Source organism: Drosophila subobscura, chromosome O (assembly GCF_008121235.1).
Source record: "Drosophila subobscura isolate 14011-0131.10 chromosome O, UCBerk_Dsub_1.0, whole genome shotgun sequence".
Taxonomy (NCBI): Eukaryota; Metazoa; Arthropoda; class Insecta; order Diptera; family Drosophilidae; genus Drosophila; species Drosophila subobscura.
The window spans coordinates 27,208,235-27,222,822 of record NC_048533.1 but is presented as its reverse complement, the minus strand read 5'-3'; the positions used below and the strand labels follow the sequence as shown (position 1 = coordinate 27,222,822).

The window sequence follows — 14,588 nt, the reverse complement described above, 5'->3', positions numbered from 1 at the left end:
TTATTTCGTGGGCCAGTTTCGGGTTTGCGCCCCCCCCACTGGACTGTTTGAGCTCAACTATTTGCCAAAGCCCAGCCAGGCAGGCAGGCCGCAGCGGCAACTAAGAGGATGACCGAGTCGAAAGCCTCAAAGCAACGTGCCCCAAAATACAACCGCAAAATTACTTACCCGCCAGACGTGCAGGCACCCGTCCACGTTGCCCTGCGGTTGCCTAGACAAATGTTGCATGCCTCTATGAGTGGGTGCAACCCCAACCAAGGGCAAATCAAGGCAGGGCAAGCGGGCCAAAGCTAGGGAAGTGTCGCCTCATTATCGATGTAGGAGCCGGCCCCATGCCAAGCAAATGCAAATCGCATTAAATCTAATATGCAACTCGACCGCAACAAACTCCGCTCCACACACAGCCCCCTCCCTTCGCTGGTTAGTGGCAAGCACTGGTCATTGTGTGAACAGGAAACCTCATGACTCTGTCTCGCCCAGACACGAGCTTCAAGTTCATGATACGCGTACGTGTAGTTCAGTAAGTCTCAATCCAGCTGTGATATGCAAACTCAGTCATAATTGATTCCATGAAGCACATTTTGTTTATTTTAGCTCAACACTTAAGCAACACTTAATAACCTAGAATGTTTAGATGTTTCTTCAAGATAACAACAAGAATTTGGAAAAGTTAGTTATGCCACCAACTAATGCAGAACGTACACGAGCTCAGGTATTTGTATTGATTGCCTGGTGGCGATGCTCTGGATGCTTGTCAACAGAAATTCCCCAAAGGCGATGAGCAGATCTCCGTACATGCGCCAAGCTGCCAGTGGGGGCTGCTGGAATCTAGCGAGGGTGTTCTGCATGACCAGTCCATTGCCAGCAAAGTTGGCGATCAGCAATGCGACATAAAGAAACACCACGAACGACACGAAGGAGCGCGAGGCCGTGGGATGATCTGTTGCCTCGTTCCACTTCGTGAGTGCGATAACCGTCAGGACGGTGATGGGCAAAGCTGCCACCACCATGAATAAATCGAACCTAAATGTGACACCCAAAAGGACAACGTACTTGGCACTGAAGAAGTACGAGTCAACGCTTATACTTATGTTCATCTGTGGACGCATAAAGGATGTCAGCATCAGTATATAGAGCAGCAGAAACACCAGTAAATGGTAGGGTTTTGGATCCATCTGCGGAATACATTTAAGAAGAAAATAAGATAAACAGAATTAGAGGCAAGATCACAGATCTCTAGAGGCAATGAGACATGAGCCCAAGCCACCTTTTTCATCACCTTAACAAGTTTAACTCGAGGTAAGTTGCCACAACTAGTATTCACCTCTTACCTAACATAACACAAGCCCCGCCAATCTACTAAACTTACCCAACATGTACCCAGGCATACCCATCAATCCTATTTCAGATGTTGGGAGGCAAACATCTTGCGACTGATCTACTGCAAAACCCTAATTAAGATGCACTTTCATAGACAAGCCATTCGCATTGCTTGTGCCAGCCCACTAGACCATCCATCCATCCATCAATCCAAATAGACTTCAATTAACTGCGGCCTCAGTCGAAAATTCCATACCACACATGCCCTTTGCCGCTACCGTTGCCGACTCATCGAAGCCTTTTACAATTACTTAACATATACGAAATGTCATCAGAAATGCAGTTGCAATCGCACTCTCACTCACTCACAAACAGTCGGAGGCAGACAGGGGATGTGAGTACTCCTCGTACAGTAATAACCTCATAATATGGGTCATTAGCGCAGGCGGGACAAGTGTTGGGGCAACTACAGTTGCCGCGCCCACTCTGCCAGCCATTAATTACTTGCATTTCCATCGATGCCTCTTAATCTTCACACTTGCCAAAGACCGAACAAAAAACACAAACGCAACGACGAACGTACAGTCAAGGAAAAAAGAAAATGGAAAACAGCAAACAGAAACAGTGGAAATTCAAGAGACCGTAAAAGCAACAGCAACAGCAACACCACGCAGCAATAAAGCATAATTAATTGAAAAAACGCCCAGAAACAGCTTGGAATACTTTGATGTCAGTTGTGGAAATGAGCAGAAATAAGCTGAGCTGGAAATTCAAATGGAATAATGGAAAAAATGGGAAAATGAGCGAACACAATGCTAAAATCTTGGCGACAGCAAACCAGTCGAAATAAATCAATGCAAAACCCCCCTGACAATGCCAGCTAATTGCGAAATGATTAAGCGAAAGTGGCCAAATTCAAAATTCATTTCCATGGAATATGCATGAATGTGTGTGTGAGTCTGTGGTGTGTGTGTGTGTGTGTGGGGGGGGGTGGGGGCAGGAAAGTAAATGTGATTGAGTGTGTGAGGCTCGGACCTCCCGTTGACAGCAATAAATCAGCAGGTGTAATGAGTCAAAGTTATCGCTGTGCACGGATCATTAATCACACGCATAACAAATTAAGAGTACATTATTCCAGTGCCATAAATACACACACACACACACACGCACTGGCAAAATGTGCACGTGCATATTTGTGCATTTTGTGCATCCATCGGCACATGCTCTGCATACTTTCAGGCGAATAGCTTTTTGGGTATTATGGAAATTGGCCAAAAAATTTGCCAGAATGACCCCCAATCGGATGACTGCAGCAAATTGCTGTCTTCATTTCTTTGGATAAAAACAAATCAAACTGCAAATGCTGATAAAAATCGCGAATATATAAATATCACACTCCCAATGTATAACTTTCCAAGGAACTACGACCCAAGTGTATATTTCCAAATGAAGCTTCCAACTTGGTGGCCCGAAAATCTGAACTTGCAATCTTGTTAGATGAACATTGGAGTCCATACACCAGGCGATGCTCTCTCCGACTCTGTTTACCCGCTCGCTAATTGTAAATGCCAATCAGGGTGGTGCCCGGGACCAGCTGACAAGACAAAGCCAACTGTCGACTCGAGCCTGAGCTGAACAGAACTCAGCCGAATGGAGTGCGGCTGAGTGCTGGGGGATTGGCTGTCTGAAGCTGCGATGGGATGCGATGCGATGCGATGGCAGGAACGAAGAATAGAGAATGGAATGGAATGGGCTGGAGTGCAGGAGCTAGCTGATTGCTCCAATTGCCAGGCGCCCGGGCACGCACGACTGCCTCATACAAACTTGCAACTAAACAAGAGCAGCGGCAACAACAATTGGGGCAACAACAGCAGCGGCAACAGGAACAGCAGCAGCAGCAGCAGAATCAGCCACTGTCAACGCACAAAGACAGCAGTCGGAGCTGACGTAACGAAACGGTTAATTTAGACTACGACAGGGACAACAACAAACGAAGGCAGTTCAAAAGCCGTCAGCGCGAGATGAGATGAGCTTGCAGATGGCTACAAAGAGAAGACCCAGAAGAAGGACCAGTAGCAGCAGCCGGAGCAGGAGCAGAAGCCGTAGCAGCTTTGTCCCATTTGCATAGGGGCGTGTATGGAGTCCAGGATCTGCAATTACAGCACCCTCGGATGGGTTTGAGTCTCACCCTAGAGATTGGAGACAAAATGGGGTTCAGCTGGTGGTTCCAAAGGGGATACGGAATGGGGTTGGATTTGTTGCCATATAAAACATTTTTTAGTGTTTCCAGCATTGAGATGCTGGCAAATGTTTAGAATTTAATTAGCGACGCTCCCTGATTAGGCGTGCATGAAATGAGAGACCCATAAAATGTATACGAAAGTGGCAATGTCAACAAGAACAAGGACCGAAGCAGAGTCGCCGAAGAGGGCCACGTCAACAAGGAAATGAGAACCAGGACGAGGACTTGGAGATGCCAGAGGTACTTACCATGCGTCCAATTAACCAGCGCGAATCGGAATCCAAATACTGGAACGCCTTTCAGTTTAACTGCAATTGCAATTTCGAATGAGCCTTACAAGCCATTTTAGAGTATTGTTTTACTAATTTGAAGTAAAATTTGTGGCTGCTGTGTGAAATCAATAATTTGATTTTAACTTTTCCTGAACCTTACATAAAGAACACCTGCAAAACCCCCGAGATGCCCCTTCCCACTGCACTCCCAGACTCTAACTCGCACCTACAGCACCTACTGCTGACTATCCGTGTCGTCAACTTGTGGCAATCATCGCGTGGTGGCCCTCGTCCGGCCAATGCCTGCCCGCCCGCCCGCCTCGGCGTTGACACAAAACAATGGGCAACACTTCAGCACTTTCATTTTCCTGCTCGAACACTTGCCGCGGCACTCAGCCGCAGACTCAACGCATTGCCACATACATTTTGTGGATTTTTATTTATTATTTTTCTTCTTTTTGCTGCTGCTGTTGTTGTTGTTTCTGTGGTGGCAACTCACTCACCATCGCACAGGCAGTACAATTTCCGAGTCGCACTCAGCATGAAGTGTTCTGTGCGGTTTTTGTGCTTTATGTTTTATATATATTTTTAGAAATTGTTTTTAGTTGCATGTTTTACTTTTATGCTGACGCTCTGTGACAGCTTGGACAGTCGGGGCTGACTAGGGGCTGCAATGCGATTAGAATCTGGGTGGAGTAGGTTCACTGTACAGCAGAGACACGACGACAGATAAGACACACACATTGTTCACGAAGTTTTTGTATGTGGGAACAGACATAGCATGAAAGTATGATCTGGGAGGTGGGAGGAAGCTGCTTAACACAGTCACAAAAAAGAACAATTAAATTGCTGCGAATATTTTTTTCGCAAATATATTAAGAGTTTTTACGTTAGAAAATTGCTTGCCACTGAATAAGTTTTTGAAATACTTTTTGCCCTCTTCTAAGGAAGTTCTCTCAACGTACAACGAGCGAAAATTATTATCCACAGCGTACCCGCCCCACAAGTCGACACTCCTGTGTGTTCCTCTTAGTCTGCCACAGATGCAGTTGTCATTTAGATGAAAATTGCATGGGCACACATGCATGCTACTTACGCTCATATGCACTCATGCAGGCACAGCACTCTGGCAGGGGCACGTGCAATCGGGCAGCCCGGAAGTGTGCAACACTTTCTTTACTGTCTATGCGCATCTTTATTAATTATGCCAGCGATTTAATTAAAAACTTAACCAGCTGTCGCCTTGAGCACAGCGGCACTCAACAGCGGGGTCGTCACATAGCTGGGGCAGGGCATGCTCATGCCACTGGGTGCGGATTCGGGGGCGGGGACTTGTGCCGATGGATGGCTGCAACTTGCTGGCGCTGCAGTTGCCGGGAATGGGGATGAGCTAATTAAAATGCATTGTTTAATGCAAATAATGGATTATAGTTGGTAGTTTTCAGTGTTCAGTGTTCAGTGTTTACTTACACCGGCCGAGTGCCAGCAGGCCTCGAGTTTGGCAGGCTGAAATCGAGTGAAGGCGGTCCGGGTGGGAGGCTGTGAAAGGATGTGGCAATGTAGGCGGACGTTGGCGCCTGTACGGCTGCCACAAGCGGCGCCTTAACGATTTTTGGCTCGGTTTCTGGATATTGTTGTTGCTGTTGTTGTGCCTGAATTGGCTTTGGCGCTCTGAATGGCTGTTGGCCCTGTTGTTGCGATGCAGGATGCACATTGACGCCATTGAACCCTGGCAATATTTGAGGTTGTTGACTCGTTTGCCCCGCGGACTGAGAGTTTTCATAAACAAAAAAGTGTTGCTGTTGCTGTTGCTCTTGCTGTGGTTGTTGTTCCAGTTGCTGCGGTCGCTGTTGCTGTGGTTGCTGTTCCTTTTGCCGCGGTTGATTGGTGGCTGCCATGCCTGGCTGTTGGCCCTGCCAATTTGGCCCACTTTGGCCCAGTAATTCCAGCAACAATGGCGCCAACGCTTCGCTGCCCGTGATTTCCTGGAGATGCTGATGCAGCCTGCCCGGCTCTATCATCTGAGAGGGAAGGCGCTGAATGGTCACACCCTGCGGGCTCCCATCCGTGGCACTTCCCACGCGGTTAGAGTAAATCAAACTGCAAGTAAATACATAGTTTGCTCAATAGATTGACCCGCTAAAGAGAGAGAGAGAGAGAGGCACACAGAGAGAGACTTGACGACGACCTACTTTGTCAACTGCTGTTCAAACATTTGCCCCCCGGCCAGGCAGAACCAAAGACAGCCCAGGGCCAAGTGGGGCAGAACGAGCCAATTTGGATACATATTTAAAGGCTTATTAGTGCCCGACCTGGAACCTTCCACTTCAAACTCCAACTAGGAACTAAAAGCCTCAACTCAGCTCAGGCATTAACTCAAACACACATCGCAAATTCTCTGGAGCCATTGATTCTCATTAAGACTGACAGAGAGATGGAGATAGCGATAGAGAGATGGAGATGGAGTGGAGCGTGGAGCGTGGAGCGAGGCAATGCGACAGAGAGAGAGACGAGACCAATTTGGCTGTTTATATTTTGGCATTTCATTAGGTTTCCTGTTTTCTGGCATTAATTATTGGGGTTAATTATACATGCCCATTAATATGCAAATATTATGGAGTGTGAACATTTTGATGTGCAACATACGATTGCCAAATTACCATACAGAGTTCTCTCTCAATCGAAGCCAGAGAACGCTTCTCGAGTGTGCTCAAACTTAAGCCGCCGAAGAAACATCTTTGAGAAGTTGACCCTGAGGTGTAGAAAATAGAAATACGAGTATTTAGTATTTGCTTTGCTTGTGTACACGAGAGTAGAGTTTTAAATATTGGAGGCAAACATAAACACTTTTTGATTATTTCTATTTACCCTTTTTAATGACACAAAGTTATTCTTAAAGTTCTAAGAGTATACTCTACACCAAGAGTTGTTAAGCCCCCCATGTTTTGCCTTCAAACTGTCACATGTGTGTCTCGCTGGCTTTAATAAATCCCAGCTGAAAGCGTAGCCAAGCCATGGCAATGGCTGTCAAACTGTAAAGTGACACTCAGCCATGGGGACATGTAGGAGCATATCCCCCTCATCGCCTCGCTTTATGTGGGGCAAAATGTTTTTCCATTAAATTACAAGCTGGCTGTCTCTGCTCCAACCCTGCCCCCTCCCCCTGTCGCCATCAGCATCACTAGCCCCTTCGTCGGCGTGTTGGCCCGACGACCAGCAGAGTCATGAAATTTAGTGTTGGCGGCATAATTAGACCATCAATTGCGGAAAACTCATGACAGTCATGAATGGGCGTTTCCCTGTGTTTGTGGCTGTGTATGGGATTGTGTGTGTCTTTGTGTGTGTGTGTGTGGTTTAACCACAGGACAGTGGCTAGGGGGTTCTGGAATAAAGTAATATGGGCCCCAAGCATAAACTCATCAGCGCCGGAAATGCTGACAGCGATGAGGACGAGCCGAGCCACAAAGGCAACAGAGAGCCACCAAAGGCGGTCAGGCCAGAATGCCAGAATGTGTTGACGATGCCCGAGACTGTTGCTCCAGAACTACTAGCGAAAAGACCAACCACAATGGCTTAAATAAAGTGAAAATGTAAAGGACAAATGCTGCTGCTGCCTTCGTCGCTCATAAATATTCACTTGAATATATATTTCTGGTCTACCCATACACACACACACACACACACAGCTATACATAGGAGTACGTATGGCATGGCTGGACGCTTCAGCTTTCATTTTCAGCTGCTTTCGCTGTTAGGGGCGCCAAAGTGTAAAACTGTTTGAGAGTGCATATTTTTATGACGATTTTTCGGCGACTGTGCTGTGCTGTGCTGCGCTGGCCAGCCGAGTGTGAAAGTTAAGCACATAAATTACATGTGAGCCATCGCCGGGTCCTGCGAGAGGAATTAGGAGCGACAAAACCCAGAAAACACTTAGAATATGGCAACAACCGGTCGCTGCGGGGCGAATGCTCCTGGAACCGGACCCCACACTCACCGGCTCCCATCAAGTGCGGCTCGGTGGCGCTTTTTAGTAAAATTACACGCTCTAATCCACAACTTTTGAGCGGGCACCACCAGCCTTCACTCCACCCAACCCCCTTCTAACATCACCCACACAACCACCGAAAAAAAAAGACGCTGAGAGCAACTTCTCGACGAGTGTGTGTGAGGGGCGAGATGAAAGGCGACAGCCGTGGGCATCAAGAGCTACAAGAATGCGCCAGACAGCGGCAAAGACCTAAACGCAAAACAAGCAAATCACACATACATACAGACACACACACTTGCATACATATGTGCATACACACGTATGTACGTATGTAGCGACTGAGAGTATGAAAACATAATTCATGCTGATGAAATTGTATGCATGAATATATGAGAGAAGTTCTGCTGCTCCCCTCCGTCTCCCTCTCCCTCTCCCATGCTCCATGTTCACGCTCTCATCTCGTACCAGACCGACCAGGGCTGGCTAAAAATCATATGCATCACGTGATTAAACGCGTCATGCATGAAAATGTAAAATATTGTGCAACCATATACGAGTACACATACCCCCAGACAGACACTGAACCATACAGAGGAGCAAGGGTGAGAGATGATGGGTAGAAAATACACAAATAAGTTCTTCGACAAGTCGATGTTTTTACACCCTTTACAGGGGTATCTACTTATTGGTAGCGATTCATTTTGAAACCAGCTTCAACTTATCAAAGGTCTTTGGTCAGACTAACATTAAAGACACTGATTAATAATATCTGCATGTACACTTTCTACAGACTTAATTTCCTTTACAACCAACAAAGTGAATCAAAATTCGAATACCCACTCTTAGGGTATTAAAAAAGGGAAAAAATTAGACCCCGCATATCATGTTTACTTGACTTGACTGGCAAGCAAAGTCAGTAGACGGGACTTGCACCGAGTCTGGCATCCGTGACCAAAGCAAACGAGAGCAAACAAAACGCCTCGGTTACAAATTTTTTACAATTTTTCTCCTCTCCATTTAAATGGAGAGAAATGGCTAGCGAGTGGAGCAGAGCTGAGCTGCTGATGCCTCCTCCGACTGCGAATCCTGCCGTTGACGGAGATGAATCTGGGCAGCACGTGCTGGAGACGCCGCCAGACATTGGCTTGAACTTGGCCAAAACAGGGCTGGAGCCAAACACCCTACACACTCAACACACACGCACCACTTTGGGGCGTGGCTCAGCCTGCATTGGGACCGGGAAATTGCAGTTTTGCGGCTTTAATCGGCTGCCAGGCGAATGCGGATTGTGAATGTTAAATGAAGGTCAACGGCAACAGGCAAAAGTGAAATGAATAGTCCATTTGTATAGCCGAATGCTCACATTATTCATATGCAATTTTATTCATTTGTGCGTCAAAACGGTGGTTTGACTTTGTATCGCACAAAATGGATACAATTTTTGTGAAAATAAATAAATTGAAATGGTAATAGATTTTTGCGAAATTATTCATGGATGATTTGAGGCAAATAAATTCATATGAACAGGAATTAAATTCGTCGATTCCACTCTCATACAGAATTTAGTACGCCTGTCAGAAGTAAATATTAGATAAACAACAAAATTATCATAGAACTAGCAAAATTGTCTAAACCTAAAGAACATTGCCAACTAAATTACTTTCTAAATTCCAACTTGTCTCACAAAATACAACTTTAATAGGCATCTACACTACCCACAACTTTCAGCATATGGGAACCTTTTTTTGGTGGCAAAAAGACAAACTCGAGCATACTTTGTGGCGTGTCTGAGGGAGAATTTATTACTAGAACTTGGAAATATCATTCAGAGCTGGCGCCGCGCTCACTTTTCGAGAATTATGTCAGGCTGGAGCAGCTAAAAGTTGGAGTTTAACTACTTTTCTACGACTTTTTCGCATTGCTGGGACCAGGGAAAAAGAAGTCGAGTAAAATGCCGGAAAGAGCGCGAACTTTCTTCATTTGGTGCGGCACACTTTGTCGCAGTTGTGGCACTTGCCCCTCGCCTGCTTATTTTAGTCGCTCCTTTAGTGCGGATGCTCCTGCTGCGCTGCTGCAGCCTACAAACTGTGACAAATTCCCTCGGCTTTCTCCGGCCACGCCTGACATATATTCCCATGGTTTTTAGCATACTTCGGGCGCAGCGCAGTGCGGCCAGATTATTGCGGACACGTCGCAGCCACTCGCAGATAAAAGACACAAGGAGAGACAAAAACAAAAACCACTCAGAACACTTTAGTGGAGCAGTCCGACTGGAAAGTATCCTTTGCTAGGATTTAAAAAGAGTTGAAAGTGGGGCATTGACAATGGACTTTGGGCTGCTAGAGAACCAGAACGAATCACAAATCATCGTTGTGTTTGATAGTGTTTAAAATCTAACTACTACTCTATACATAAGTATATCAGATATTAAGCCTTGACTTATGCATTCTCAGAGGTAACTCTTTTCAGATCTTCCTGGCTGTTCATCTACTGAATGACAAAAACATGCAAAGTAGTGGGGATTGCGCCTCCCACAAGCAAGTCCGAGCAGCAGATGACATGTTTGGGCAACCCACTTGCGTATTAGGAGCAGCAATGGGCAGCTGCCTCTTCATTAGGGACTCCATTGAAATTTAGCATACCAAAGCAATGCGATGCATACTTTAAGGCCATCTCGGACCCCCCTGGTATCCCCTGGAGAGATGCTGGAGAAAAAGAAAACTTTGCTTTGCAGCAAATCAGCGAAAGCGCCAACAAACTATTAAAAACTTTTGCAACAAGAAAAAGTTGCAGGACCAAGACTTTCGCCTCCCACTGCTGCATCCTCAGTTTCAGTCTCAGTCTCAGCCTCAGCCTCACTCTTAGCCTCAGCCTTGTTGCTGGTGATGGCATCCATATCTGACGAGTGCCAAAAAGCAAAAGTTTCCTTGCTGCTGCTCTTGCTCCTGCTGCATACAATGTTTGTGCTGATTGCAGCTCGGCAAATGGCTTTTGATTTCACAAATCAAAACTTTCTTGTGAGAGCTGCGCACGTGATTTATGCCTGCGGCAGTGGCAGTGGCAGCCGCAGCAGCAGCAGTGGAAGCTGGCGAGGATCGCCGGCGACATGCACGAGCGCCCCGCTGTAAAAACTTAGCCGGGTCCGTCCGGCTTAGCCAGCCAACAGCAGAAGAGGAGACTAGGGAATCCAAGACGCACACAAAGTTGCTCATTCTGTTTTGCAGCTTAATGCACATTTAGATTTCGCTCAGTGCGAGGCGGGTGCATCCTAATGGCAGCTCATCAGGCAGCCAAAAAATGGACGAAACTCGGCAGCTCTAATGAAAGCGGCATCGGCGAGCGTCCTTAACACTTTCCTCTAATTGCCGCAGCGCCAGCCAGGGAAACTTATCCTCTGAAATGAAAATAACATTGCATATCTTATGTGGCTGCAGGTGAACCACATCTCTAAGTGGGTGCCAGTGTGTGCTTTGGCCAATTCATGTCTTAACGTCTGCAACTCATAAATAACATCAAATAATAGCCCCGTCTGCCGAGGGGGAATGGGGGGAATGCCGAGGCCCCTCCCTAATAAAGTGCCAAAAACAAGAAACAGCAGCAGACCGACTAATACCAGAACAACAACTGGCAACAACTGGCAACACCAGCGCCACACTTGCAACACTTGGCAGTGGCAGTGGCAGCAGCAGCAGCAGCAGCAGCAGCATCAGCATCCCAGTTGCCGTTGCAGTTTGGCAGTTGCCAGTTTCCAGCTGCCACTGCCACATCCGCAGCCCCGAAAAACTTTTGTGGTCGTGCATTCGCTTAGCGCTAAATGCAGCAGAGTTAACTCTTTATGTGAGCAGAGCACAGACACCACACCCTGGAACTCAACCCGAATGTACCCTGTAAAGTACAATTTTCTGCTTTGGTTGATTGTCTTTCGAAATGCAGAAGGATGTGGCATAACCTAGGAACTTCTCATCAAATTAGCAGCCACAAACATCTTCTGTCCACCCAGTTTCCAGCATACAGCAGCCTACCCTGCATTAGTTTCGTTTTCTGCCCACTTATCAGGTGGCTGCGTAGCCGGCTAACAAATTTGGGCTAATTAGTTGGACTTAAACGCGGCTTATGTGCCGCCTAATGGCAGCTACGCTTGCAACCCCAAGCTCAACCCAACCCCACCCAAGCTCAACCCTTTCGGGCTGAAATGCTGCCACAAATGGTTAGCATGCTTCTGGGCGGACGAGCATTTAATATATGTAATTGCAGTTTCTGTGCTTCTGGGGAAGCACCAAAACAACCAAAGCGGCAAAAAAAAAACATACTTTATAATGTTGCCAACAATTTTTGGGGAACCAACTCAAAAATTGTGCTACGGGATGGGGGCTGGGCTGCTGGTGCCGTGCCGCCTGCCTCTGACCTCGTTGGGGAGAAGGACACAAATTGTCAGTAGACCACAAAACACGCAAACATTAAGGCCACACTGGAGCATCACCCACACACTGGGATGGATATATTTGTACGCTCCGCACCACTCAGGCCCCTCTGGCTCATCTGGTTTGTCATGTCATTGAAGCGTAAATGAAACATTTACGACGCTTGTTTAATTAAAATAAATTTTAATTTAATCAAAATTTGTCTCGATGTGCGATGTGCCTGCGTGTGGCTATAACAGAAACGATAGGAGCAACAGCCATGGCAACCAGCAGCAGCATTATGGCCGACACCGTTTTGGCATTTTACATTAAAATTGTTCGCATAGTTTTTTGGGTTACAAAATGGTTTTTCTGCACCTTCGTTTTCATTGTCCTCGCCCCTGGCAGCTGTCGCTTTACACGCTTTAAAATTCCAACAAAGTTTTGTAGTTGTTTTGTGAAAGTCGTCTTACGCACGCCCTCTTGCCCGCTATCTCTGGCAATGTTCGTGTCTCTGTCCCAGTGCCCGTACTCTCTCCTTTACGCTCTTAAGTGTCATGTTGTACAGGTGTCAATTGTGGGCGTGGCACTTAATTAAATCATTCTGTCGTCCCTTGATTAATTGTCACATAACAAACATTCTGTGGATTGCGTGTGAGCTGGGACAATGGATAAACGAGGTTATGTCAAGGGGGAAAGGATATGTGACTGAATAAGTGAAAATGTTGGATACTTTTCGCTAGGAGCGTGAGTCTCTTTGTTGAATCGTGAACAGTTTACGACATTACGATAATAACATATCTTTTTTATAGTAATTTAAGATAAATCTTAGCACTGCAACGCATGGGAAATGTTTATTTAGAAACAGTTCCTCATGCATAGCTTACAACTCACACCCTCCTTGGGTGGAGGAGGTGCTTAAAGCACTGAGCAATTCAATTAAATGCTCCGGCTTCAAGGTAAAGTTTTTCTAATTTAATTGGATGTTTTGTTTGCACATGCCGCGAGTGTTTTTCTGTGGCCATTGTTTCCCTGTACTTTGCCCAGAGCTTCGTTTTATTCGATTTAGAAAGCGCAAAAGTGCAAGCCCCGAACCCATGACGTGTGTCAGTGATATAAATATAATAAACGCGGTGCCGAACAGCAGCGCTAATTGCCAGAAATACTCGTAAATGCAATATAAGTTCGGTCTCGACAAATGTTATTACAATTATAATGGAAAGCAACACCAGCGAAAAGGCTGCGATGTGCCATGAAAAATGCATATTTGGGCTTAACCGAAAAATAAACAAGGCCAACAGAGCCAACGGTGAGGGTGGTGGCATGAGGCTGCGTGGTGCTGCCTGCACCGTCATGTGTGCAACAAAAATTCTTTCGCGCTTCGTTTCGTTTGGTTTTTGCATGCCACAGCGAGCGCTGAGCCGAAAAGTATGCAACAATAAATTCCACCATGACGCCAGCTTTTCATTTATTTCAAACCCCACTCCCTTCACACCCTAGAGTCCAGACCTTCCACTCCATCCCTACCCACTTCCCACACGGAAAGTGGTAGAAAATAAATAAAATCAAGCACATTCTGTCCGCCAATTTTCTATCAATTTTCATGGAAACTTCCCAAGCCACCGAAAATATTTACAATTGTACATTTTTGTGGTCAGCTTGGTAGTTGCCAGTTTGATGGCCACCAAGACAGAGCCATGGGCTCTTGATCTTTTCCATGTGTGCTATCTCCAGTTCTGGCCACTTTACTTTATGGCCCCATAAATTCTGTTGCCCCTTCCCTGTATGTGAGCATTTTGTTTGATGGCTTTTCTCCAATTGATTTTCAAGCCTCTGCCTGTTGGATCGCTGTTAGTTAACAGCTTGCACAACTGTACCACATGAATACTAGGAAATTTATGGCCGACCAATCGAAACAATTGCTTGACTTGTGCCCGATTGCATCTGTGGATGCACAAAAGGCTCGTTGTGACAGCATTCACGACTATCAGCTCCTCCTGGCCCCATCCTGGCTAAGCTGCACCTGCATTTTACGACTGTCAACTGCAACGTTGCTCTGTCCCGTTTATGTGCATTTTTTGAGCTGCCCCTCTCAGTCCACTCGTTGTGGTTTTCAGTATTTGCCGCTTGAATATCTTCGGTTTCGGCTTGCTGGCATGCAAATACTTTCCTCGAGTCTAGATAAAGTTGATTTTTGATTTGCCAGCAGACCCACTGAGGCATGCGGCGACATGAAGCCATCGATGTGCCATCCAACCGCTCTGAAACCGAGTCTCTTGTTCAGTAATTACAAAAATACGATAAGACTCGGAGCAGCCAGTCAGGTGGAAAACTAATACTCGAATACCAATACAAATATTCATGGC

General features: G+C 46.2%; 2 protein-coding genes across 2 annotated transcripts; both read right to left on the bottom strand.

Moving 5' to 3' along the window:
• Window positions 1–671: 671 nt before the first annotated feature.
• Window positions 672–3,957, bottom strand: LOC117896855. Its single transcript, XM_034805383.1, has 2 exons — window positions 3,811–3,957; window positions 672–1,175 (listed from the first exon to the last, which is right to left on the bottom strand). The coding sequence occupies exons 1-2, from the start codon at window positions 3,811–3,813 to the stop codon at window positions 687–689; spliced, it is 492 nt and encodes a 163-aa protein (XP_034661274.1). The 5' UTR covers window positions 3,814–3,957; the 3' UTR covers window positions 672–686.
• Window positions 3,958–5,018: 1,061 nt separating this feature from the next.
• Window positions 5,019–6,189, bottom strand: LOC117896974 (protein FAM170B). Its single transcript, XM_034805528.1, has 3 exons — window positions 6,027–6,189; window positions 5,305–5,934; window positions 5,019–5,224 (listed from the first exon to the last, which is right to left on the bottom strand). Exons 1-3 carry the CDS (start codon window positions 6,119–6,121, stop codon window positions 5,062–5,064), a joined length of 888 nt encoding a protein of 295 aa, XP_034661419.1. The 5' UTR covers window positions 6,122–6,189; the 3' UTR covers window positions 5,019–5,061.
• Window positions 6,190–14,588: the final 8,399 nt, after the last annotated feature.